This window comes from Clinocottus analis, unplaced genomic scaffold (genome assembly GCF_023055335.1).
Source record: "Clinocottus analis isolate CAN_PGR_092001 unplaced genomic scaffold, fCliAna1.0.p SCAF_14, whole genome shotgun sequence".
Lineage (NCBI taxonomy): Eukaryota > Metazoa > Chordata > Actinopteri > Perciformes > Cottidae > Clinocottus > Clinocottus analis.
In genome coordinates this window covers 11,886,722-11,914,465 of record NW_027175865.1, presented here as the reverse complement: position 1 = coordinate 11,914,465, position 27,744 = coordinate 11,886,722, and the positions used below count along the sequence as shown (strand labels likewise).

At 42.2% G+C, this 27,744-nt stretch overlaps 1 protein-coding gene across 1 annotated transcript; it reads right to left on the bottom strand.

Annotated features, from left to right (window-relative positions):
* Positions 1–8,997: 8,997 nt before the first annotated feature.
* On the bottom strand, positions 8,998–27,250 carry ptp4a2b (protein tyrosine phosphatase 4A2b). The gene is made up of 7 exons (XM_068575769.1): positions 27,098–27,250; positions 13,574–13,866; positions 13,167–13,275; positions 12,993–13,085; positions 12,749–12,879; positions 10,878–10,952; positions 8,998–10,055 (listed from the first exon to the last, which is right to left on the bottom strand). Exons 2-7 carry the CDS (start codon positions 13,576–13,578, stop codon positions 9,944–9,946), a joined length of 525 nt encoding a protein of 174 aa, XP_068431870.1. The 5' UTR covers positions 13,579–13,866; positions 27,098–27,250; the 3' UTR covers positions 8,998–9,943.
* Between the last annotated feature and the right edge of the window lie 494 nt (positions 27,251–27,744).

The window sequence follows — 27,744 nt, the reverse complement described above, 5'->3', positions numbered from 1 at the left end:
TCAGCGCTGCACTCAATCACGCCAACTTCCACTCTATGCCAACCATTTTGTAAGTGTCCTGCAAAGGGCATTTCAGGACGTGAGGCCTGAGAATCCTGCCACTTTACTGGTGACGAGGATAAAGGATAGACTGCATGCCTTGGGGAGAGAGATGGGTAAAGAGAATAAAGAATACAATGTTTGCAGCCAGGAATGCTTTAGAACGGTAGGTGAGAAGAGAGAGAGAGAGAGAGAGAGAGAGGTGTAAGGAAGAGAACACAGATTATACGGTTTCCTTTTTGCTTGACTGAGTGTACTGCGTGCAAACTATGCACCACCCCTCCATGTGCGCTTGCCGAGGGTGATGACACAGTTTGTCAGCAGGAGTTTATGTCCTAACAAGTCTTTGTCTGTACTCAGATTTAGGCAAAGGCCTTAAATGGACAAGCGGCCTGGAGAGAGAGCCTGATTAGCTACAAGAGGCCAGGCCCTTGGCAGACCTTTCCTAAGACCTTTCCCTGTCTCCCTCGTCTCACGACTGGAGACAGCTGAAGACAAAGCCCTGGGTGCCTGGCCCTGAATGTAGAATAGTCATCTAACTGTAAACACTGTGGGACTACGGGGCATTATTTAGCAAAGACATTGCATCATAGTTTTTTTTTTTTCCATATATATGTATGCAAACAAACAGCCCCAAAGGCATGAATTTCCTGATTTGCCCTCCCTCTGCAGTTTATTTCTACGCCCTGCCTTTTGTTTGCCAAGAAGATTGCCTCCGAGTCTTAGCCTGCGCGCATTACCATCAAGGTGGCGCACCACAAACACATTTGAGGAAACACGCGCTGAATAGTTCTCGGGTACATTTGCATGAAGACAAGTTCATCAGTTCCTCAACCTCTCGTCACCCTCTGATTTCCTCCCCTGCCACTCTGGTTGCCTCCACCGACAGAAAAACCTGTGATACATCTCGACAGTGGAGAGTGTTTGCCAGCGCGGTAAATGGTCGGAATGCTAAATAGGTTCATACAGCGTTTCCATATAGGCTTGAACAGGGTTGAATTATACATGTGTTTGGAGATCATTGGGAGTGTGTGCGTGGACAGGGAGAGAAAAACAAGGCAGCAAAAGGTCGAAGATGCGCTGTGTAAAATCAGCTGTCAATTACACTGGCTTTATATTCAGACATTTCTCTCCCCCGTCTCTGGAGCATTCTGTCAACTGCACTTGTTGAATTTGGATGTATTATTGTTTATTCCCTCCCACCACTGCGTTGGCTCGGTCCCCCCTGATTGCAATCGGAGTTCCAGCCTTCCGGCATTAAGTATGCAAGCCCTGCCACATGCGGCGCCATTCGCGAGCAGCAATCAGCAAATGCCACCGTCTCTTGCCTTTTTCCCTGACGACAAGATGAAAAGGAACCTAACACATGCAAACAGAAAGAAAACTGCACATTGACGGGGGTAAAAAAAAAAAAAGGGAGGGCAATGAATGCTGAGGATATGGAGGTATGCAATTACACGCACATGCACCTGGCATTGTGCAACTCAGGTGTTTACAATGAAGAGCCCCCCTCTGCTATACCTCATTATCTCAACACACAAGCTTGAAGCTGTCCCTTAGCATCATGGGAGTCTCATCTTTAAACCTGACTTTTACGTGACCTTTATGAATCTTACATTTTTACTGCCAATGTGTTGCATGGTCTGTATCAATAAACATTTTTTTTTTTTTGCTAAACCCGGCCTACAAAAGAACAATGCTTCATCATTGGGTGTTAACAGCCTTTTGGACGTTTTCTCAACACGCCTCGACGAATTCATTTTGACAGGTTTACATGGTTCCTGTCTAAATATCTTCTTTGGAAGCGTAATGGAACCAAGAGATATTCTAGTGGTTTGTGAGGATTAAAGGCATTTTTTCTTTTAGACAGATGCATGTTGTCTGTCGTTTAATGAAAACATCAGCGGCTGCACTTTCATCTACCGAACAGGCAGATGTCACAGATGATCACAGCGACCGAGAGGAGCACCTACAGATGCCTCAATCTCACACGCTGATGAGCTCACCGTGTACCTCCAACTGTGTTCAGCAACATTCGAGTCTGCATTTAAATAACTTTGCTTCAAAGTTGCACAGTTGGGTGAGTTAGTGCACTTTGTTCTTTAAGTGATTCATTCACTGCATGCGTTCCTCTTAGAAAGAAAAATACACAAGATGAAAAGTATACCTGAGCAAAAGCAGCCACTCCAATCCTTGATTACTGAAAAAGAAAGTTCTGGTGATGCATATTTGTTTTAAAGAACAGGAATAAGTGGACATCTTGGGAAATACGTGAATGTTCGTTCTCCTTGTAAAGAAGACGTTGCATGTCTGTGAGGTAAATATAGAACCCTCTTATTAAATATCAACAGTTTAATAAGTTTTTTGTTATTTTTAACAAAGACTATTTTAGTTAAATACATGTATACTATAGCGTGACAGGTAACAATGGGCTTTTCTTCTTTCGACAATTTCAATCAAAATATCAAACCATACCCCTTAAAACAGAAACGCCGTATGCTTGTTATCATTGGACGCTCGGGGCCTGATCAGCCCTTTTGAACTTCTATTTGATGATTTAGGCCAACAACCTTTCATCAATTAATGGAGAGGTTTTCACACTACATTGGAGTATACTTCTCCATAGCAACGTGGCATGCACATATCCAGGGGCCTTGCATAAATACCACTTTGATCTGCTCACAATGGAAGCATAGCTTAGGGATAACAGTGAGATCACCTCTCCAAGCCCCTCTCATCCACTCCCTGGAATATCACCCTGGCAGTGGTCAATGAGCAAAGCTTTGTACCGAGAGTCAATAGTGGAGAAGGGCGTCACTGAAAAGAAACCATTATTGAGTCAATGACTTGACCATTACTGTGAGATTAGCAATACTTTAACTATGTGGTTCAATACCGAGTCTCAAACGGGACTACGCTGGTGAGGCGCTCCTGTGAAAGTTGTAAATCAGCAGGTGGAGCGTTTGTGGAACGCTGCAAAAAATAATAGCTAATGCCTTTGTTTTGATGAGCAGCTTGACACCAGAGATGGACTTGGCTCGCTTGTTGACAGTGAGAGTCTGGAGGGGAGCGTTCACATTCAAATCAGACTCTTTGGCAGCCATTTCACTCAGCAGGGATCAGCTGTCTGCCAGAACAGATTACACCTGGGATACTGACGTCGGCTCTCCGGAGAGTGTTTTGACAGATGACCCCGGAAAAAAAAAAAAAAGAAGTGATCTCTCATGGAAACGCAAGTGTGCCCCCGGAGGAACAGACACAAAAAAAATATTGTACATTGTACAGGAAATGATGTAAAATACCATGATGTACAGTATGTTAAATTCCACATTCCTTGTATGTGTGACGTACCATAAAAATAGGTCTCTCAGGAAACAAAAAGATGGAGTAAATATGTTGTAGATGGAGCTACACCCCTGTAAACAATATTTCTTCATTACACATACGCTCTAATTTCAAACCCCTGTTTGAATTAATAGATATTTTGTATGTATTCTGCATGCCCGGTGTGCGTAGCCTCTAACCTCTTTTACTTCTACACAGGTGGGAAAGGAAGAATGAATAGTTGCTGATGAAGTACCACGTGGCGTGTGCGTGTGTCCGCCTTGTTAGATTCCAAAGCTATTCAGATACGTGCTTAAGTGGAGAAAATGCTCAGGACAGGTCCTGCGACTCAGAGTCCCACAGAAAAAAAAGATCGAGGCGATAAGGTGAAGTTTAAGAACAAAAGGATTGTGCACACCTGCCTTCTGTAATGGCGTGACCCTAACTGCTAATGAATGGAGAGCTCAAACACAACCAATTAGTAGAGGTGCTTGTTAAACTGGCCACTTAGCGCATGCTGTGTCAGGATAGATCGGCCTTTCATGGCTGCTTTGGGGCTATTGATATGGCTGCTGACAAGTGCATTACGAAAGGAAAAATGCCTCTGCTCGGGATTACTATTTCATCTTCAGCGAGCAAATAAATAAAGATCAGTCGGCCAAACAGCAACCACCTATACCGCTTAAGTGCTGTGTATTTGTTGCTTCAGTTTTAGTCCCCTGTCAGCTTTGAGAGAAATGAGAAAGAACGAAGACCGAATGGAATTGAGATGGGGTGAGAGGCTGAAGCTGCGCAGGTACAGCAGGGTTACGAATCCAAAAGGCAACGGGGAAGAGGAAAAGCAGCAGCTGGAGTTGAAGATGACAGCTGGGCCAATAAGCAAACAGGTGAATAAAGACAGGAAGAAGAAGAGAAAACACCATCCGCAGAGATGAGCCAGAGGGGATCGTAGACAAACTAGCACAGAGAAGCAGAGTGGGGTGGGAAGGACTTGGCACGGTAGAGGGAGAACGGAGGCACCGCCGTGGTGAGATGCCTCATGGGAGGATGACACATATCTCATCCCCGAGAGAGTGGAGGAGAGGGGCCAGACAACCCTGCTGATTGACTGGCAGTGTGTTGGCCTGTCATTCACCATGCACTCACACTCATTAACACTCACTGCGACGGAGCCAAGGGCAGAAAGCAGCGCGGCACAATAACATTCACCAACATAAAGCTGTTCTTTGCCAAACGACTACGCTGCATAAAAAGAGGCTTTAAGGCGTTTTCCACGTTCTCAGCTCTTTTTCAATGAACATCTAATTCTGGAAAGACATCAGAGAACCGTGTCAACCATTTCTGATAGAAAGAAACATTTCATATGCTGTCATTTCAGGGAAAGCGCTTGAAAGAAACGTTAAACTGTTTTTATAACCTAAAAAAGTAAGCTGAAATCAGCTTTGATTAGTACAAACAGAGAGACCGTCTCCTTGTTGCAGTATCCTTACTCTGTCCGAGTTAGGTTGGGGTGAGTTGCAAAAAAGCTAAACAACCTCCATTTTCCACCCCTTGTTTGTTTGTTCCACAAATAAATGTGGTTATTAATTACTGTGCGGCCTCTGTCTGCTGAATCCAAACGTGGAGAAAACAGTGGCAGTATGACTCACCAGATTGGCGCTGTCCAAGGTGCTCCAAGAGAGAATACATCACACTTCTCCACACTGCAGCCCACCAGTAGCATCTGAGGGATTGGTGTATTAGTACTGCTCTCTACTGGCCATTATATGCATTACTGCAGTGCTCATACAGGTCTCTATCACCATCCGGTGGCGAGGTGAGACATTACACTTCACCCTTCACTTTGAAAATGAAGGAAGGTGTTGAAGTGAATTCACTTTTTTTGTTCTAATACTTTTGTAGCAGCTGATGTTAAAGACTTTCCAGTTCATTAATATGCAATATAAATATGCGATATGGCAGTTGAGTGAACTGGTGGTGCAGTCCTTAGCCGCCAATAAAACACCCAGCATGTGTCCCGAGGGCAAAATCAGTTCTCAGCTGTCACATCTGCAATGCCACATGTATGATGTGTGCATCCCTATTCATGCATCGTTCAAGCAGCACACTCTAATGGGACAAACATCCATTTTACAAATGCGCCTCAACGCTTAGTGAAAACTGATAATTTCCTTTGAGTGTGAATAGTCTTAAAAGATGCTAAATCCCACTTTGAAAAGGGAACGGCTGTGCTCTGAAGCACCGGAGAATGATATGCACCAGTGTAGCCTGTGGGGAGTTACTGTGCGGAAATCCTCGCTCTGCATTAGACAGAGACAATTGATCAAAACAGACTAATTAATGTATGTGTTTTACATATATTCATTTCCGAATCAAATATTAATGAAAATAAACGTACTTGTTTTTCAAATGAGCACAAGGCTATCAAATATTTCAGACAAACCTCATTAAAGATACAGAGCCAAGAGCGAACATGCATTTTTAAAGGGCCACGCATCACAATGGCGTATCGCAGAGTGGGCTGCTTAATAGTGTGGCCTAGATCAGATTTGCAGAGGGCCTCGTGTTGCATTAGATCAAGGTCTTCTTGAGAAGAATCAAAACCTCTTGGCCTTTCTCCTCCCGCATCTTTTAAAGCAAACATGGAGCTCCTGACGTCCTCCTACAAACGATCCACATAGTGTTACAAGAGTTATGAGAAGCTTTGGGCCAATGAATCAGCAGGGTTGGCATATGTTCAAGTGTTGTAATGACAACAGTGAAGATCTATACCCAGCCAGCAGTGTATTAAGTCCATAACTCAACTAATACATTCAGTTTGGGTTGAAAAGTCTCATATTTTCTCCATCTCATTTATATCAGCATCACCCCCATATTATTCAACAGCTCGACAAACTACAGCCTCGAAAATGTTAATAATGTGGAATCAACTTATTTAGGATCTTTGTTATATTTATTTTTTGTCTTTTTAAATGTTAAAGTAACTCAAATTGATCTCCATGGATTTGTGTCAGTTTTTCCTTGTCTCCTGTAAAGGGCAAAATATTTCTGGTTTTGGATTTTTCATATCAATACATGGCATTTAAATATCAACTTGTGGTTTGGTATATTGTAACAGATATTCAATTAAAAAATATATTAATTGCTTGGTCATTTTAAAGACCAAGCAATTAATTGAGTCGAAAAATGTTTTAACGTTGTCGTCAAAAAAACCCCTCAGATCTGTAAAACTGACAACCTCAGAAGAATTTGCACGGAAAGGCGTGAGAAAAAGACAATAAAGCAAAATCTAGTCACTACCGAAACTTCTTCTGATTGGATAAATGAAGCAAGGTCACAGCAATAAGTCGGCCAACTGAATGACACCAAGTCACAGAGACAGACCGATAGAAAAGGCGTAAGGCCAAAGAAACATTGCACGACCCTCAGAAACACATCATGCACACAAGCTCACAGAGCCAACACAAACAAAGTCAGAGAAAGATTTAAATGGCCGACAAACACCAAAAAAATAATATGTAGCCTTCAATATATCATTGACTTGCAGCCGGAGAAACTCAGAGAAGATGTTACTAATATTAACAAGGATCTATTTCAGCACTAGCAGTGTGGAAGTCGTTGCGTGTGCTCAGCTTTACACCATCAGGTGTCACTGTGGTGCTGGAACGGATGCCAGACCAGCAGACACATGATTGCTGCGTAGGACAACGATTAAAACCACCAGCCTGCTGCGTCCCATAGCAGGTGATAATTCACCCCAGATCACCCACATACTCGGCTATCGAAGCTCCGTCATATCTCTAAGACGCCTGCCACTTAGACTGAGGGACACGCACACGGAGATGTGAAGAACCACCTGTAGGATTTGAACCCAAGACCACCGCTGTGAGACAACTACCAACCATCATTGCCAAAAATAACCACATAATTGCACACAATACTGTTAAATGGATACATTTAAGGGAAAGGAGTACTATTTTACTCATTTCTTTCTCCTGGATTACTGAACTTACTACTGCAAATTATTTTTTTTTTTTCCATTTTTAGAGCAGACATTTTGATATGTAACAGCTACACACAGGTGTACATGACATGAAGTACTTGTACATACCTAGACCAGTTAATATTAGTAACAACTGTGCAAAAATAGAATGAAGGCTATGTGGAGGAAGAATAGGAATTATATAGATAAGTGATCGTGCAAAGACATTTAATTTTATGACATTATTTAATTTTGGTCATGCCAAGAGATGACCAGCAACGATCTTGGATCCAAAGAGATGTTCTCGTCTCAGACTAAACTCGCTGGAATTCTGTTTAACACATCACCAGATACGCAATCTGTTTCTCAAGACCTCACAAGAACACAATCATAAACCAGAAGAAGTCGAGTGGAAAATTAAAGGCCAGTTGTATTCACTGTAGTTTGATGGACTGTAAAACACCATGTGGTGGTGTCTGAACACAGCTTCTCAAGTGGAACAATGAACACAAAGTCAGATTCACATCAGGCTCTTTGGTTGTCATACATTTCACTGGAAGCCTATTTGGCATTCATAGTATACGAAGCAGGTTACGCAGCTCTAATCTGTTGACACAAGCTCATTTGTTCCTGGTTCCGCTGCATTATTGCCGGCAGTGACAATAAGCAGCACAACAATCCCGGCGCTTATTCTGTCTAAAAGGCCAAGCTATATTGTTGTGTCAAGTTATTAATCTTTGAGCGCTTTGGTTTGTTTCATCAAATACTGCGTGGATTGTTGACAAACTGCATGTTGGCCATGACGAGGTCTGAGCAGCAGAGGGGGCCCTTTCATTTGCTTCAGTAACCGGCTGGTGTCGTGATAACCAGTCTCGGGTTGTGAGTCATTCATTTTCTCAGTACCGCGGTGTCCTGTGCCTTCCACGAGGCGCTGACTCACTTTCTGCCGGGGGAAGGACATGTAGGGCAGACTGTGACTGACAAGCCTCATGAGCGCACACACACCCACCCTGTCTGGGAGACACAGAGACTGTTAATCACCAAACGCTCCTTTTCAAAACAGGAAAATAAAATGTTTGAATTTGGTCATGAAGGACTGGCACAACAAAGTCCCACACATTGAGGTTTGAGGATTGGGAAAATAGTTTTAAAATGTTATGGGGAAGAGCAAGAAAACACAAATACAGCAGAGCAGCTGGTGGCCCAGACAGAGAGAGATCGCAGCCCTATACTCTATCCAGTGCTGACTCCAACTACCGGTCTCAGTAAAGTGCAATCCACTGTCACACCTCTTACTTCCCTTTAAAAACATGAAACGTGCAAAAACAGCTATTCAAACGCAGGAAAATAAGACACTTATGCTTTGTATTTCAATTTATTTATCTTTAAAGAACCAATACGAATTGGGGATTTTTTTTTTCAAAATGGGTACAATGATAAAAAACTGACCATTTTCATTCTTCTCCACCTTGTCTTTCAGGTTGAATCTTAGGCTCTGTGTGTGAGTTTAAATAGCTATACGTAGGGAAGTCCTATTGTAGCCCTGTTAAGGAGAATGAATGAAAGCCGGAGAAGTACCTGTTGTTGTTGTTGTTGTTGCTGCGTTTCTTTCCTGTTTAACTGCCTGGATGAGGTGGTCTGAAGTGTGTGTGTGTGTGTGTGTGTGTGTGTGTGTGTGTGTGTGTGTGTGTGTGTGTGTGTGTGTGTGTGTGTGTGTGTGTGTGTGTGTGTGTGTGTGTGTGTTTAGGATGCTCAGCAAGGTTTGGTGGGCTTATCTGAGGTGGACTGATTATTGCACTCAAAGATAAAAGAAAGAAAAGACATGGCTCTCAAAGAATTAAAAAAAAAAAAAAAAAGTATTGATAACAAAGTGTCCTTGCCCCTGCCAAACACATAACTGCCACACATATCTTGTGAATAAATATTTCAGACATATTCAAACTGAGTGAACTCCTAAACTGAAAGTGACATTAAGCAAGTGAAGGGTAAAAGGAAAAACATTACTGCATTTTCAGGTGAACCTTTGAGTTTTTGTGCAAAAGAAATGAAATTAAAAAACACCCAAATACCAAAATGGACAGTCACAATGTCTTCATAGATTAAAAATGTATTTTCTTTTAAAAGGTACATTATTCTGGCCTGATCGTAATATCAATAATTGTGGAAATGAAAATCAGTCTATCATTTAGCATCTTTTCGTCACCTTGGTTTGTGTAAAAAATAAAAATTCACAAAATGGAAAATGTTATCCCATGATTACAACTGAAACAAAATTTTAAAAAAAGAAAAGAAACAGGATGGACTCAAGTTGAAAAGATTCTGGCCCGCGGTTGAACAGTATAACCGGGAGGCAGGCCTATCTGTGTGCTTTGACCTTCCATTCATTGGTTCGGCTGGTGGATCCCCAGATCTGGATTCATTCATTCGATCACTCACTAGCTCTCTGATCAATTCACCATGACTCAGTGTTGACAAATCATCACAATAATTACTGATAGCACTCTTCATTTTTTTTTTTCTTTTTCTTTTTTTTCTCCCCCTTGTTGGAAGATTCCCCACAATGTGTGCATTACAAAGATGCACTGACAGGCCGCCGACCTACTGCACGCAGCAGTTGTGGCTGTTGGTATCCTTGAACTTCAGACGCATTTTGGGTCTGTATTTCTCGAGGTAAAGAAGCTGTTTGGAGTTGAAGGCGCCGCGTCTCTTCCTATGGAAAGCAGAGGAAGGGTAGAACATTAATATAATACTATCCACAGCAAACAGTACGGTGATTACCAGAGTGATATACCTTCTAGCTTAACTAACTTTGTAACAAAACTCTTACGCTTCTCTTTTTGAAAAATCACCTCTGCATTTAACCCATTCTTAGCATGTTGGGAGGAGCAACTTTTATTTTTGGCAAATACAAGCCATTCATTTCATACCAGATAGTTAGTCTATTAAATATAAAAGCTACATTTGGCAACCTGGTAGTACAAAACGTTCTTGACATTTGCAAGTGCCTTCATCATTTTAAGTGTTGATTGTAATGCCTGTGAGCTGAGTTTAAAACAAAGACAGGAAACGGGGGAAAACAGCGAGCAAAAACTACTTCTAATGCTCAATATATTAGACATTTATACGTTTGTTTGATCGATACAAATAACGATGTAAAGATATCAGTTCACCATTTAATGGGGGTTTATGTGCTATATTTTGTGGAACCTTCTGGAGTCTCAGCCAGCCATATGTGTTGAACTATTCCTTTAACAATGGACACCTTTGTTTCTAGTCGTACTGAAATTCGAGAAATAACTCTTCCCAGTATTTAATATAGATGGACAAATGCCAACATTCAAAAGTTGACAACATACCAAAGAAACAGAACCAAATTCCCTAAATGACAACTTTAAATTACAGTTTGGCCGATACCAAAAAGAGGCTGTTGATTTCACATGCACTATTCTAGTCACACACATTGTACCATTTACTGATTTAAGACTCAATCTTTATTAAAGCCTTAAAGTGCAAAAGTAGGGAGGGTACTTACTGCCTTATGAACTGCACAGCATCCTCATACCTCATCCCAGTCTCAATGAGGGCTAAGGCCACCAAGACTGGAGCTCTGAGAGGTAAAGAAATCCAATGGACCAGTTCAAGGAGACAGTGAGAGAATCAAAAGGAGAGAAGGAGAACAGAAGATTAAATGCCACGGTTCACATGGTTCCATAGTAATATGGTGGATGGGAAGGGAGGAGGTTTAAACCTGGGAAACAGGCCTGGGAAATCAACAGGGGTGCACAAGTTCACTGTTGCCCTGCTGGCGCCCGGTGCTCACACACACAAAACTGTGATAAGTTACAGTAAGATAACCTTCTCCTTTCTCACCAGATGAGAAAAATAAATAAATACTAAGAAAAGAAAAAACTTTCTCGACCACTCGGAGGGTCAAATATCAGTGCTGACAGAGCATTTTCTTTAGTGGCTTCTCTCTCCCTCACACAAAATTCACAAGGGAATGTGAGAAAGAAGGGAGACTGAAAGAAAAAAAAGGGAATGGAAGAAAAAAAAAACATGCAATAGTGTGGAACAAGGGATGAGAATATTGTTAAAGAAATGACAAACGACAACAAGGAACAGCCTCCTACACTAAAGACCATTAAGAGAAGGCTAGAACAGAGTCAACTGCAGTAACTCAGGTCTGGGAAGAAGAGGCTATGAATTCAGAAAATGGCAGTCTAACCAATACTGGTAATTATACAACCTCTGGAATGCTACAGCAATGCAACATGCTGGACGCCATTGAGAACTGATCGGCTTATTGTGCGAGTCTGTGGCCAGTAAGGGTGTTTTAACACTAGTTCTCCCACGTCATGGGCTTCTGCCTTCTTCCTTTTCACACTTGTGTTGTTGTTCGGCACAACCCGCCTGTAATTCACTGTCACATTGGTCTGTGAATACGACATCAGCGCTTTGCCTGTGCAGCCTCAAGACCAACAGACTGACAGTCCACGTGCAAATGAAATGGTTCTTTCCTTCCAAGTCTGCAGAAGCAACCAAGTGTTGTCATTAATGATAATTCAACCACCCGATGGTGCAAGTCTATTTGCTTGGTTGCTTCTGCAAGTCTGCAGAAGCAACCAAGTGTTGTCATTAATGATAATTCAACCACCCGATGGTGCATTCGTGCCCAGTTCACATTACACGACTTTTGCCCTGATTTCCCGCTCGCCGACAGTTTTTGGAGCTCCGGGAAACACAACAAAAACAGATCAGAGCCAGATTTTCATTGGCTCGGCATTCGCACATTGTCACTCGAGCGCTATGCGTCAACTGTTCAAAGACAGGCGTATTCCGGATGTCTCGCATGCCAAAAATCTGGATATGTCAGGGAGCTACAGCCAATTAACGTGTAGGATACTGGTGGAGGAGAAACCTGGCAGAGCGATGGCCACGCCGACAGCCCACCTGTGTGCCATGTGTTGCATTTGCAACACGATCCAAAGTTGTTGTTGCACGCTAAGGGCAGACAGCGTGTTTTCCAGTGTGAGGATGCTAGACATTGAGATGCATCAGACATGGAGCGTTGGAAATCTTGACAGGTGAATAGCATTAAAATCAAATTGTGAGGCCAGTGAAGAATCATACCGCTACTGGGCTAGCCTGCTAGCATTGTGGCAAGGACCTTGATAATCATCAAGACATGGGTTGGTGGAAAATCTTTGGATGAAACATCCACACACAGCTTTTACCTAAACCTGGCATATTGCCAGAGGAGTTGTATCTGAGCAAGGAATTCAATGTCACTTACTGATGTTCGAGCAGACCTTTAATGTTTAAAAAGTGAGCCGTACAACAATCCACACTGCCTCTTGCGTTATTGTCACAGTTCCAGGCAAATCGATGCAGCTTGCCACTCACCGTCCAAGTCCTGCTACACAGTGCACAGCGATGATGCAGCCAGGCTCCTCTCGGAACTTGGTGTTGAGCAGCTTGAGCCAGTCGTCCACAATCTGGGTGGGAGGAGGGGCGCCGTCGTCAAAGGGCCAGTCCTAGAGGAGACCAAAAGGACAGCGTGAGTGTATAAATTTTTTTTTTTAATTTTTAAAAAAAAAAGCATATAATAAAAAGGCGTCCACAAACGTGTGTGCTTGTGAACTCTTACCAGGACTTGAATCCCCTCCTTCTCCACTGGAGTCTTATCATAAGTGGCATCACAAACTCTCACCAGTGTGTTCACGTCACACTTTTTCAGTTCCTGGTAGACATGAGAGCGTTTTAGACACAGGACTTTCAAACAAACGCACACAGATACAAACATGGTCAGACGAGGGCATACCTCAGTGAACTTGTTGAGCGTGGCATTGGTGGGGTTGTGGGTGATGAGGAACCTCATGCACTCGTAGGAAATCTCGACTGCAGCGGGGCGGTTCATGTTGGCGAGACGGCTTAAAAAACAATTACAATACAATACTCTTACAAAACAAAAGCAACTTTTGGCTCAGAAGTCAGAAAAGGGTAGAATAAATAAAAATGACAACACGTGGTGAAGGATGGGTCAGAAGGACAACAGGTGTTCAACTACGGGATGATGTACACAGAAACGTGGTAACAAAAAGTATCAACTAGTCCACAGTACTCCGGGATGTAAAAAATGAAATATTACAAAACCCAAAAATGGAAAAGAATAAAAAAAAAAAAAAGAAAAGATGGAGAGACTATCCAGGAGTCATCCAATCAGTTTACCCCATTCAGGAGAGCTGTTTGTGATTGGCTGTTCAAGAAGAAAGCGGCGAGCAAAGATTTGTCGTATTGGTTGGGACAAGGCAGTGCAGTCGGGCCAAGGACTACGCAGTATCCCAGGGGGGCTTTAGATGAGTCAGCAGTTCCTAGTGTGCCGTCAATCAGGGGGGTTTTCGGGTAGCGTAGTCCCTTGGGGGGCGGCCGATTCACTTCTCCACGGAGGTGAGGTGCTGTGCCTGGCAGAATTCTCCACTCAAACACGCCATATAGGTACGGCTCAAGTCGACACAGAAAGCCTGTCAAGAGAGGAGAAGGACGAGAGGGGGTTACATGATAATATTGACATAACACACACACATATACATTCGATGACTGAACTGCATTTTCTTTGCTATTTATAAAAGTGTTTAATGCATTTATATTAACACTCAAGCATGTGTCAACTTCAGAAAGGTAGCTAGCTGGTCGCTCGGTAGTTTTAGCCTAACAATTGGATGGATTTATTACAGTCCTGTGACAGCTACAGATACCAGGCATTTGCGTGTCAACGCATTGATTTATGGATTGCTCTCATGAAGAGAATGAAAATTTCAACAAAAATATTCAAAAACTATTAGAGACTATTAGCAAACCTGCCTGAAACTGAAACGTAACATGTAGCATGCTCAAATCTTTGTTTACAATGGAAGAAGACAGTTGCATCTCAAAAGTTTAATTAGACCCTTATACTTCTTTATTGTCAGCCTTTAATTTTAAGTTCAAAAGAAAAGGCAACATCATGTCGTCACGACTTCCATGTCGGGGCAGAGGTTGACAGACAAGTTGTTGCATCAGTTGGTCGTCCACCTTTGGAAATTTTCAATCAATGGGGACTCACACCATGGTACTTTACGCGAGTATAAACTAAAATTATGCATCTACAACTAGACCGTGGGACTACATCACCCTTCTATTTTACCACCGGTCACCAAAATGGAAAAGTAATAATATGCCCAGTATAAAGCGCACACGCTTAAGAGGGCGTCAAACACAGCAGGTAATGTCTGCTCTGTAACTAGCCAGGGTGCAGTCAGTCAAACTGTGCCAAATCCTTGACAGTCGAAACCCAGCCGCCACAAACTGGCTGGAACCGTCTCAGAGCAACATACGAGGGAGGTAGGACCAGAAAGACACGAGGGCGGGAGGGGGTATGGGGGGGTGGTAGAGGAAAAGTGCACACACACAGTGGGCGGGAAACAGAGAAAGGGCTTGGACTTCAGCACCGTGTCACAGGCAGTAGTCACAAGGTGAGGATTGCAGGGTGGGCAAAGCTTCAAACAGCCCGAGCGTTACAGTCCCACGCTCCCTCTTTTCACCTACTTCTAACAGACAAGACTTTCTGTGCTCTTTCTGACTCTTTTCATTTCTATCTCACTCAGAATTTACTCAGGACATTAAACGTAACTGTAAGATATGTATATACGGCATTTTGTATTGTGGCTCTTAACCCCAACAACTTGATTTCTTGTAGTTATTGTTTTGTTTTTTAAAAAGCCAGTAAGGCATCTAATTTCCCTCCAAAACCACACCAACTCTCTCCTCTTTTTGTCTTGCTCGCACCCACTACCCCAGTGTCACTTGTCCTCTCAGTTAACTGCCAACCACAGAGCCACTGTCAAGGGGATGCATCAACCTGCTCTCCTTCATAAATGTATTTCCCTTCCCTCCATCTTTTATACTTGGCAAGAGCCGCAAGGGCACTCAAAACAGCCTCGTTTTTTTTGTTCTTGCTTGATGGCCGAGATCCTCCGTGACGCCTTTAATTACCGTCTCCGAGCAGTTCTGAACACAATGTGGCATTGCTGCATGCAAACAACTGAAATTTGGAAGAAGGAAAAAAAAAGAAGAGTAACCAGACTTTAAAGGCGTGTTTTCTTCTAATATTCCAGAAAGAAAAAAAGGATTGAAAAGAAGCTGGCTGGGGAAGTGAACATGTGCTTTCACCTGTGAAACCTGAATGTGGGATGGACAGCAGACTTAACTGTCAGAGAGTGAAACAAAAATGCCGACAGACTCACCAAGGACACCACAATGACAACGTATACTAAAGGCAGAAAAGCAGCTGTTTTGTGGATGCTTGCCCTGATGCAAAGTGACATTATACAGTCTGCATTTTAAATGCAGCAAATGGTAGGGTTACTGAGAGCAAAAGGATAACGTTCATGCTGGTATGGACTGACGAACATCTTGGCTGGGAAGCAGCAAGTGTGTGTAAGTGTGTGTGTGTGTGTTTTTTACTTGGACCAACCACATAGTTTCTATATTGGCTGCCATTCCCTCATCACGATTAGGTCTCACATAATTCAACTGCACTGATATGATAGAGATGATAGAAACAGCCTAAGTGAGCTTATTAAGAGGGAAATGAGCAAATTGTGGCAACATAATGCCACCGCCGCTGCTGCTTGGAGCGCATGCAAATCACTTAGACATTTGCAAACTTGTTCTGCAGTTACAGTGCATAGATGAAGTAAGAACAAACCAAACAAACACAGACACAATCTGTTGGTAGAAGCAAAAACATGGGAAACCACACAGGAAACAAGAAGCACAATACAAAAGCCGTAAAACTAAAGACTGCACAAACTCCAGCTGAGTGAACAGGTGATCTGTTGTTCCTTTACCATTTTAACTTAACACCAAACAGTGATGTCGCAAAGGTACTGATACTAGAAAGGTTTTTGCTTTTCTGCAAGTGAAAGCCAGCGGAAAAAAATTAAAACAATAAAAACAAGGAAAACACCGTGGCTGTAACTGCCAACTAGACGTACCGATAAAACTCAATTCACCATCTTTTCTGTATCTGTCCGAGCATCTCTTGTAGTTCGACAGACAAATTATCCACCAAAGACCCTATTTAAAGTGTAATTTCAATGTTTCTCTGCAACTCTAACATTATCTTTTGCATTTATGGAAAAGAAAGTTCTAAGTATCTACTCGAGTAAAATGTCGCAACACTTTAGCTCTTTTTGTTCTCTTCGCTATGGCGTCTCACGAGCTGGAGTGTGTACGCCTCTTCTTGTGCAGAGTAAAGCACAGCGACTGGGGGGGGAGGTTTGTAACGCTGCTTTTCTTTGCGGAGATCTTACTTCATAGCTTCTAAGTATCTGTAGCAGAACCGTTTACTCTAGAACTTATCAATAATCCAGGTATTAATTAGGTTAGAACTGGTACTACTACAGTACCACTCTCTGCCCGCTGGTACTGATAAACAGTCGGGCAAGCTTTTTAAGTTACATACTTAATCTACTAATACTAATCTACTAATATTGCATACTCATTCCGAAAGCTGCAACCACAAATCATTTGGCATTTCTACTTTAAAAATGACTTAAATGAAACTTAAAAGTGCTATTAATCATCTATAGATCTTTAAGTCACTGTATTGATTATCTTGACTTCGCGGCAAACGAGCAGCTTCTGAAATATAATAACCAATGCCTTGCCCAGAAATCACCTCCAGTGACTAAAGAGAAAGAACAGAAGGAGAGGGTAAGATGGGAAGTGGGAGAGCAGAGAGTAGCAGTACTAGCTGATAAGGTCTGCTGCATCTCAGAACAGAAAAGGACACACAAACCTAAACAGGTGATAAGTCGCAAAAGAATGGGAATCGGGGCACGGGAATTCTGCAACTGATCACTCATTATGCATGGATGATTCATCAGTCCTTATGGTAAGGTATATAGCGTCAGGTTTATTAGCAATCTGAATCAAAAAATGTGTGGTTCGAGTGGAAGAGATACGACAGCTGTTCGTTTATCTTGATTTATAGTAGCAGATTACGTGATTTCAAATGTTTCATTAAAAGAGCTTATAATAATCAGAAACAGAATGGAACAGTGCCTGTGGAAGTTGTTAAGTTATCACAGCTAAAGTGCATGTAAACAACCACAGTGGGAGTCCTAATTGAAAGCCTTCACATGGTGAAGGATTTTACTGCCATGGGACTCCATAATTGTAGAGCCAAGGCCATGGGCAGTTCTTGCTGACACCTGATAGCTGTCAGGTGGCAAATCCTCATCCGTCGCACACCACTACTTATATACAATAACTATGTAACACCATTCACATACTGTGGATAGTCACAAGCTGGCTGGGGCAATACATTTGCCACAAAGGCAAGGGGGTTGTTCTAAAATTAGAGAGAGAAAAAGAAACGTTCACACTGACTCAAAATGTCTGCACATGGAATATACAGACTGGAAGTGGCAACAAGTCCATCTTCTTCCCCCCTTGTGAACAATGTGAGTATTACATGAAACCCTGTCTGGTGGTCTGAGGTTGTGCCCGTGTCTCACTGGTGTTTTGTCTGGAGCCAGGCATGACCAGACTGTACTGCCTTGAAGCAGCTGGAGGGCTTCTTTGCTGTGTGGGAGCCGAGTCAAGAAGCAGGAGAAACGGCTGTCATCGATGTCGAAGCATTACACACCTTCATTAACACAAATACACAGGTGCAAAAAGAAAACAACAAAGTGACAAAAGCCAGTTGCATTCGCCTTTCAACTGTCCCGAGCTGGCATTAATTTGAAACTAACGGTTAAAAATCAGGATTGACATCGTCAAATCAGCGGGAATAGAAATGAGGCTATAAGTCACAGGGGCATGTCTTCATTCCTGTTGCCTCTATGAATGCCAAATACAAGATAACAGATATGCTTGTAAATGGGGGACAGGGACAAAGGAATAGTAACATGAAGAAAGCTGGTAAGATGCAAAGAAAAAAACATTAAGAGGACATAACAATGGATACGTAAAATCAAACAAGTTAGGAAGAAAGTAAAAAACTAAAAAAGTTATGTCAAGAACTTGGCAGTGACTGTGGCTGAGACTAAAACAGGGGATAACACCTGCCCAATGGTCCAGCTGGGTCCTTGCAGTGACGTCAATGCTGCCGCTAGCTGGGTGGGTGGATCTCACCTCAAATTGGAGCTGTGCTCACACCAACAGAAGATGAAGCAACTACTATTCATTCATTTCAAATAAGTGCTGGGACACAAGAAAAAAAAATAGAGCAACAGGTGGTTGGGAGATCTAAGTGACAGCAAAAATTGTGAAAGGCCCAATTTTATACAAATAGCTCTGACTTATTCCTACTCTTAGAGGGGGGGATTTCACTCTTGTGCCAATTGGAACGTTTTTTCCTGGGCCTGAGAGCCTTTTTGCCGACTTTGGTACATTTGGTCGAGTGTGTAAGCTGGTGTCATACTTGGGTGTGGGAAAGACAAACTAACCTCTGGCCCTGATCAGACTTGTTATTAACATGCATCTTTCTTGGGTGAGCCCATTTCAAGTGGACATTTCAAAGTGCAGGTGTGAATACATCCAAGAGAGGGCTGGCATGATTAGTCATCAATTAAACAATTGCATTGATTTGTATAGGGTGCCTTTGTGCGTTGCAAGAACGATATATTGAATATTATAATGCATAATTTCCAAATTCCAAAAAGATGGGCACTGCGCTGCCGGTCGGGACAGCATCATCAGCTGTAACCGCCAGATGAGAGTGCAGCGCAGCGGCTGTGAGATAACTAGACGGGCATATGAACTAAAAGCATGCGCAGCAGGCCCGGCTATGTCAAACCAAACAGGGAGATGCTTGAATAGAAACAGTTAGAATTTACTCCACTTTATCTTTATGTGTTGTTTGCTGCTCAGATCAGGACGCTTGTGTCCGACAATATATCTTCAGTATCATCTTACAAACAGATTTTGGTTTCAGGTATTAGGATCTGATAAGTCGCAAAAAATGTAATGATGAAAGTCTCCCATGAGTCACCAGGTAAGATAATTAACTTTATGCTCAATGAAGACAAAAGCATGCGATGGACTCTGGGGACATGGTCCACCACTGAAGGGACCTGTCAATGTGGGGGATGTTGACAGGTCACCACACCATTCAGCAAACAGTACACACATAAAGCAAGTCGTGAACCTCCCTCACCATACGTCCATTAGAAAACGCAAAGACAAACAGACAAGCCAGGAAACACTTGCATGCCGACACACACAACTATAATAAGCGACACTCATTGAACTTCTAATACATTTTCTGAGCATTACCAGTTTATCTGGTGTAACAACAAAGGCTAAAATCTCCAGACAGGCCGGGACAAGACGGCTTTGAGAGATGTATAACAATATGCAAAACTCCAACAGAGTACTAGACAGCGTGAACTGTTGCCGAGCCGTCCATTAGCACACGTCGGGGCTTTGCAAACAGAAGCCTTGGGCTGAAAGTGATACTTGGACGTTGTGTAGATGATGTATGGCCACAAGCTTTGTTTACTGAATTCTGATTATGTGCCCACCCGTAGGTTTCTGAAAATACAGTCTTGGGGAAGGGAAGAACTGATCCACATCCACACAAAACATTTCCAGCAACAGTACCTTCACCTACCATGAAGGTAGGTACCACACACACACTATATTATAAATTAGAATATATATTTGTCCATTGTGGTGAGCAACAGGAATTAACATCCGACAACAGTTAAGCTCAAAATAGCACACTGCGACTCGTGGCCAGATAGGACACGGCATTATGGATACAACGCATGCCATTTGTTAGGGCATCGGGGGACATTAAAATTTAATTTTTTTCCTGTTTTTCTTATGTTTATGTGAGCAATTTCAGGATGAAATACATGTTAACTTAAGCCATTGGGTGTTTACATTATTTCAATCAGTTGAAATGAACTATAAAAAACTAGGAATGCACAATATTGAATTTCTCAAGATATAAAATATTTAATACTCAGATATTTTCCTGTTTATTTTGACGGGGTTGCCAATACGCAAATATTTCTCTTCACCTAATTTTCAGGGATCATCAAGTGTCTCTTGTCTGTTATCCTGCAAGTTAGGTCACCTTACATGCCCCATGTACTTGTATTTCTGGCCAATGTGTCACTTTGAAGCTTTTATTTGCCAATCGATGACATGCGGATATAATTGTGCAGTCATAAAAACAGGGCAATATACAGGATCCCCATTTTTGGTAGTAGTACTTAAAAAAAGGACAAGAAGTCCTCAAAATCCAGTCCAAAATAAAAATGTGGAAATACCTCAAAAAACCTGGAAGTCAAAAGGTTTACTCATAAAAACGTCTTAGTGTTGCCATCTTGTTTTTCATTTTGTCAACAATATAAGAGTATAAATATACAACCGTTAACAAGACTCTTTTCTGCTTAAAAGAAAAGAGAAAAGCATCCCATGTTTTAGCGTGTATGTGGGTGGATTATTTTCAAGTCTAGAAATAGGTTGGGGGAACAGAATGACCCTCCATGGAAGCAACGCTCCAATCCAACTGCATAAAAATAAAAATCCTCAAGGCTGCCTACAAGTTAGATCACTTCAACCCCCAGAGACCTCTTGAAGAGTTTATAGATTCATCACGTCTCACTTACTCTTGCTCACATGTCTCGACAACCACTCAAAGCAATTTTACACGACCTGTAATTCACCCATTCATACACTGACGACAGCGGCTACAATGCAAGGTGTCACTTGCCCACACCTGCTTACTAATCATACACGGAAGCAATTTGGGGTTAAGTGTCTCGCTCAAGGACAAATCGTCATGGAGCTGGGGATCAAACCCCCGATTGAATGGCGGCCAGTTCCACCAATGAGCCACAGTCGCCCCAGGGGCTGACAGAGCCAACAGTACCATTGAACTGAGAGGGGACCAGACAATGCATGATACACGTTCACAACCACGCTGTAGGATAAGGCAGCATCCATCCATCCATCTAAATGGACATCCTCATTCCGTCTCCTTCAGTGCAACAGGTTACTTCGCTCTGCTGCCAGAAGACAGGAGCTAATCTTCCAGCAGAGTTCTTTTTGTTCTTGCTTCTTGTGTCGGTGTAAACTGGGCCAGAGAGTGAAGGTGACCAAATATGTAACCCCCCCCCCGCCCCCAATATTTCCATGAACAGACGAACACTCCACGCGCACATCCTCGCACATGGCAAAGCCCACTTATCGCACTGCTTTGCAGCCTCTGAGTGAGCACAGATAAACAGTGTGACGATCAAAGGCCTCTGATAGCGCTTAGGGGGAGGGCGAGGGGGGCAAGGACTGATCCGTCTCTGGAAAGGACTGAAAGAGAACAGGGCTTAGTACCTTACAAATGGGAATGAAAAGAGGAAAACATATCCAAACAAAGGCTTGTTCTGTTCACGCTGTGGCCTAGTTGCACTTTTAATCACACTTCACAAAATTAAACACCTGAATGATGGACACTAATGACAATAAGCCAATAACTTAAAGAGACAGGAGGACAAAAAAAGTGCACTTTGACATAGTCATCTATTTCATGCCGTGCCTATAGAATTAGTCAAGTAGGAAACCATTTGTAATATTAAGAATTACGTTTTAAAGAATAAACTACACTGGGACATCCACAGAGGCAAAATGTTTGAAACATAAACCTGTTCAAGCCTCAGTCGAGTGAACATTTCCCCAATGTTTTAATGGATCACTAGATGACTCTTGAAACTCATCTGTTGAGAACAACCACAGACATGATGTTGCAATGAAGTTCGAAGTCAGCAGATGGTAGAAAGATACCGCCTGGAAAGTATCACATTTCACAAGTCAAGTGTTTGAAATGACCATGTATATTTGTACCATGTGTATAATGTGCTATGGACATATCTGTCAATATCAATGGGTATCCCTATTATTATTATTATTATTATTATTATTATTATTATTAATAATATTTTTAAATACAGCCGCATCCTCCTCTTACAGAAAATTGAAGTTTTGCCTTTTCTATACAAGTTTTCATGTGGAATATGGGTCGAGGGACTATATTCAGCCATCTCTGAGCTCCTTTGATAAATCATAATCTCATGTCACAATCCTCAAATCGGCTACAGGATGACATCGCCCAGCCTTGACAGACACATACATCACAGCAGTGAGCCTCACCTCTATCTCTTTGCAAACACATCAAGGCACGGTATTATCGCATTCTTTTAATAATACATGGTAATATTTGATACTTAAAATATTCCTCTTTACTCAAATGGACCAAACAAGTTTTATTTTCCAAATTTGCTGCCTCTAGGTTTGCTCCATCTCTCTCACACACACGCCTGAAAGTCCCTGTCGCACTGGAGAGCATTTTTGCTTTTGTTTGTTTACAGTTTAAGAACTTCACAACATTTGTGCAGAACAAAATCAGCATTGTTAGGCAAAGGAATGTCCTTTGACTACTGGTAAGTTGTCGATAATTAAGGCTGTCGGTTTTCTTTCCAAAATCGAGGAAGGACACGTAACTGCTAAGACCCAATTTATTTATTTTTTGCATGTCGACGCTACGTTGTCAAACTAACAGGCAGGATTTTCTGAGACCTTACATCATTTATTTTTAACACTGCAGAGTATTGTGGACTCTATAGGGAGGCCCTTCCCCTGAAACTAATAAGACAGTAATAAATATGCAGAGTATCGATTAGCTACTGAACCGATGAGCAGTATCGATAAAATCATAACAATACCCATCCCTAATGGACGCTCGGAGTAAACATAGTAAAATGGATGCATTTTAAAAAACAGAAACAGCCGTGTGGACCTAGCCTAAAACTGACATAACAAGAAATTAGCAGGTGAAGCAAAGGCTAATTAGTTGGTCAGAATACAAGTTGTCCGTCCTACATGCCAGTATAAAATTACTTTCATTCTGACAATTAACAGTCCACCACTTCCTGTGGAGTGAAACTAGTTTTACTGGGACAATGGTTCCTGTGTGTACTGAACTGTCTGGATTGTGTGTTTTTGTAGTATTTGGATGCAAGAAAGATATACTTGAGTCAATGTGGGACACAATTACGACTGAAATCATAGTAATTGTCTAATCTAAAATAGAAATAAGTTTTAGACCGACATTCAGCAAAAGACAGAAGAATGTCTGCTCACATTCTTGCCAGGAGATGCAGAGTCCCACTGTGACATCAATTCTTCTGGCATTTAGAAACTAAGTTGGCTTTCTGACAGCAGCATCAGGGGATGCCTGTTGCCATACCAACAATTATGTCAGCAGTAGCAACAAGTGCTTCTGTAGGGAATTTGGGTGTCCCTTGTGAATAGATCAGAGAAGAGCAATGGTGCACTCTTATAACATTTGCAGAGCAAGGCTGAAAATGCAGAATGCAACATTTAGGAGGGTCATGGTTATGGCTGCTCGTATAAGCTCAACTCAGAAGTCCAACTTCCTCCCAAAAGGCATCAAATATAGGCCCTCCATGTGATCTTGAATCAGCCCCAAGTAGAAAATCCATCTTTTTCAGATTATGGCCTCAATTAATTAGTTTGGAGGTCATGTTGTGAGAGGTAGTCACACATTGCATGTGTTTTAATAAGCTGCTTAAGAAAATGGAGAAAAGGCCAAGCTTCTGTAAGAAGCAAAAAAGTGCCTAGACAATATCAAAACACACCAGGCTTGTCAATGTGCAATAACACAGCATTTTCTGGACTATAGGTGTTTTAAAACTAGAACATTTTCTGGATTACTCCTACAAACAACAACTCTAATCACAATAACACACTTTACTATAGCATGTGTTGGCAATTGACAGTGTTTTTGCCCGGTAACTGGACTTCAAGCCTGTGCAGCTAGACAAGGTAACTGTAAACACAAATAACAAAAGGATGATCCTATTCCTACCTGTTGCTATAGTTTCAGTAGACAGCCTTGCAGCAGCATCTAGAATAGTTGTCAATCTGTCAGATACTACCAGCACTACAGAGTCGGTGTCTTTGCTCTATCCCAGCGCTGTGGCAACAACTGTAAACGAACGCTGTGCCGAGCAGGGCATGATACATTAATCAACACACCACACAAGGTGCCCATGGCTACCAGTGCAGGATTATATATGGCTTTTCACTTAAGGGATGGAAATGAGACAAAAGTGATGAAAAGAATAATTGTGTGTATCTAATACTAGCTTTCCACTTTCACCTTATTTCAACACAACAAAGCTGCTCTGGAGCCAGGGATCTTAGCAGGCCCACACATAGTAAAAAACAAAGCTTGTGTTCCATTCTGAGCACAGTCAGACACCCAAAGGCATAACTAGATATTAAATTGGCCAAATCTGTTAAACCAGTAACTGTGGAACAGACCTTTTCAACCCTATCTTTCAACACTCACAGCCACCCTGTGGTTAAATGGGCTGAAAGCCAGCAGGCTACAACATAGGTGTTCTTCTCCCCCAGTAACCTCCTTGGTAAGTTGGTGTCATGTTACTGTACACTGGGCTTGCCTTTCTCTGTTACGGTAACCAAGGGTGAGAACTTCCCCACTTATCACATTGCCTTTTTAATGCCGCCTATAGACAGAGGAACGATCCATCTGTTGGTGTAAAATATCATGCAGCTAGATTTAGGCCAACTTTGAAACACTTCAATCTTAAAGTACACAAAATTATGATTTGTAAGCAAAATGAGGAAACGCAAAATTGAAAGAAGTGTTTCATTCAAATCCAACAACAATGTAGCAAAATGAAGGCTTGGACTAACCTTGAAGTTTATAGTTTACAAACACGCACAAAAATAAGGTATCATCAGTATTGCCAGACTTTAAGTGTGGTGTCTCTGGTATGAAGGCTTCCTACTGTATAAGGCCTGATTTTAGCTGCAGGCTGTGCTTTAAGTGGACTGAGAGATGCGATGCTATTTCTACATCAGGCTGTCAATTAACTATAACATAAAGCAGGTCACGAGTATGAGTGTCCTACTTCTACAGTAACATGTAAATAGAGCATAAAAACTCCCTATTCTGTAAGATATGTGGACTCCATGTATTTTCTACGTGACATTGTTGCTGGCATTAGTTAAAGTGGCACAACTATATGATTTGCGTACAAATATAATAGGAATATCGTGCCACTTCTACTGCACATTGTCATGTCTGTTTTGATAACTAGTTGCATTGAACGCATCTCATCTTCAAAACTTGCTGCAGGCAAATTGGGTCACCTTGCAGTGACTCATGAGCAGGAATGTAATTAGCTTACCTGTTACACCAGTTACTCATTGACTCATCCGCCCATGTTGGTAGGAGTGTTCAAAGCTATTCATTTGTATTAGCTCCCCACTGGCATTTATTACAGAGAGGAGACTGAAACCATAGGAAGGTCATAAATTGAAAACTGAGAGGCATGGGAATGTGCTGCGGCCTTTAGTGTCACAGCTGCTCTAGTCAACTTCCTCCCCAAGTGCATTTCCTCATTTCACTTCTACCAACATGGCTAAATGGTTGGGTGCTTTCCGTTTTAAGAAACCAGGCGAGGCTAAATTATAGACCCGCATAACTTTCGCTGCTAGTAGTTACATTTTTACATGAAAGGCTGACAAATGTACCAAGACAAACCGGCTAGTTAACAATTAAGACAGTGAGAGAGAGAGAGAAAGAAAAGAAAAAATCAAACGGTCACCCAAGACACCACCACCACCACAACAGACAGAAAATGTCGGGTTTTTGTCGACCAACTCATTCTGTTTTTAAGATGCGAGCTTTGCATGTGGCTTAAAATACATGGGTCAAGCATGCTTTGGGCAAGATTTATCACAAAGGGCGGAAGGTAGTTAGCTTCGTTGCCATCTATACATCTAGCCAAGCTTCTCACAACTAACGTCACCGACGTCTGTCAAGCCCACCGTAACAAAAAAAAAACGACAAAAGAAGCTGAAAATACTGGAAATCCCGGCCACTGGTTTCAGTTTAAACACCTGAACGGTGCCGCTGCAGCACTTAAAAACGTCAACCAACGAACCGGCAATGTGAAGCTAGATGTTGTCCAAGAGAGAGGCTACCTTGCCGATACGTCAAGACTTCATTGTATAGCTAGGCGTTACATTAGCACTTATTTTTATGAAACTACAGACGACGGTCAGTGCTGGATAATAACGTGGCGTTTGACTACACACAATGTGCTGCGTTACCAAATACACATGAAATCCTGCGGGATTTCCCTGTGCTGACACTTGAAGCTGCAATGTCGGTGATGACTCTCTATTATTCTAGGAAATAGCTTTAGCCCGAACAGTAAGCTAACGTAGCTGCAGTAGCTAGCATGCTAGCTGAGCTCCGTCAATTTGCGTTTCCCAGCAACATTTGGCAATCAAAAGAAATGCCAAGACTCGTTAACTTGAGAGTTGATAACACTAATTCGAGAGCAAAATTAGGGTTTGTATTATTATATGTTGGCACGGTTTGTTTAATATTGTAGCGTTAACGTTACGTGACCAAGAGTCTAACGTTAGCTATTTGCTCTGCGAGCTAACGATACTGGTCCGTCTACTCAGAACCAACTTACTTTAGCTCCCTTGTGTTGTGCTGATCTTGTACAATATGCAACCCAACTTTTAACCGGGCTTCTGCGTATCTGTGTTATTGCAGTCGTGCACGATCACACCGGAGACAAATTCAAAAGGGGTCAGCTGTAGTACATTTATAAGTTATTAGGTACTTACAAAGAGCAGGCTGAACATTGAAATCCCGTGACTACCCCGGAGAAAGTGGAGGGAGTGTAGAAAACTGCTGCCAGGTCGCCTTTTTGTTCCACTTCAATGTGGCAGCTTGAATTCTTGTCGGAGGTCGGGAACTGTTGTTGGGGAGGAGCCTCGTCAGTTTGTCCACACATTCAGGGACTGTCGGAAATATGAAAAACGAGGCAACCCAGTGGGAAAGACCCGGGACGTCTCACTTTCTACGCCAGACAAGCATATAGCTACATACGTGCTTTTTTATTTTTTACAGAAGTAGCAAAAAAACACAGCGAGGTTCCAAACGGGGAGCACAGGCCATACATGTATATGTATAACAATTTAAGGAATACAGCTACAATAAATTGTCAACGATTTGTTGTGCCCATTTGGAGACATTTGCAAACAATTTGTTTGATGTGCGCGTCTCTCTTTGCCTCCCTGTTGATGCAAAATGGGGCTCAGTGTCACTTAATGTATTACTTATACTAAATGGATATGAAAGCAAAACCTATTACGGAGTTATCTCTACGAGAGCACGTGTATGCACGTCTAATCGTAATCTCACGTCCGGAATAAAGATGTACGAGTTCACTACTTGCACTCGAATGCAGCATTAAGGTCTGGCGTCAGTG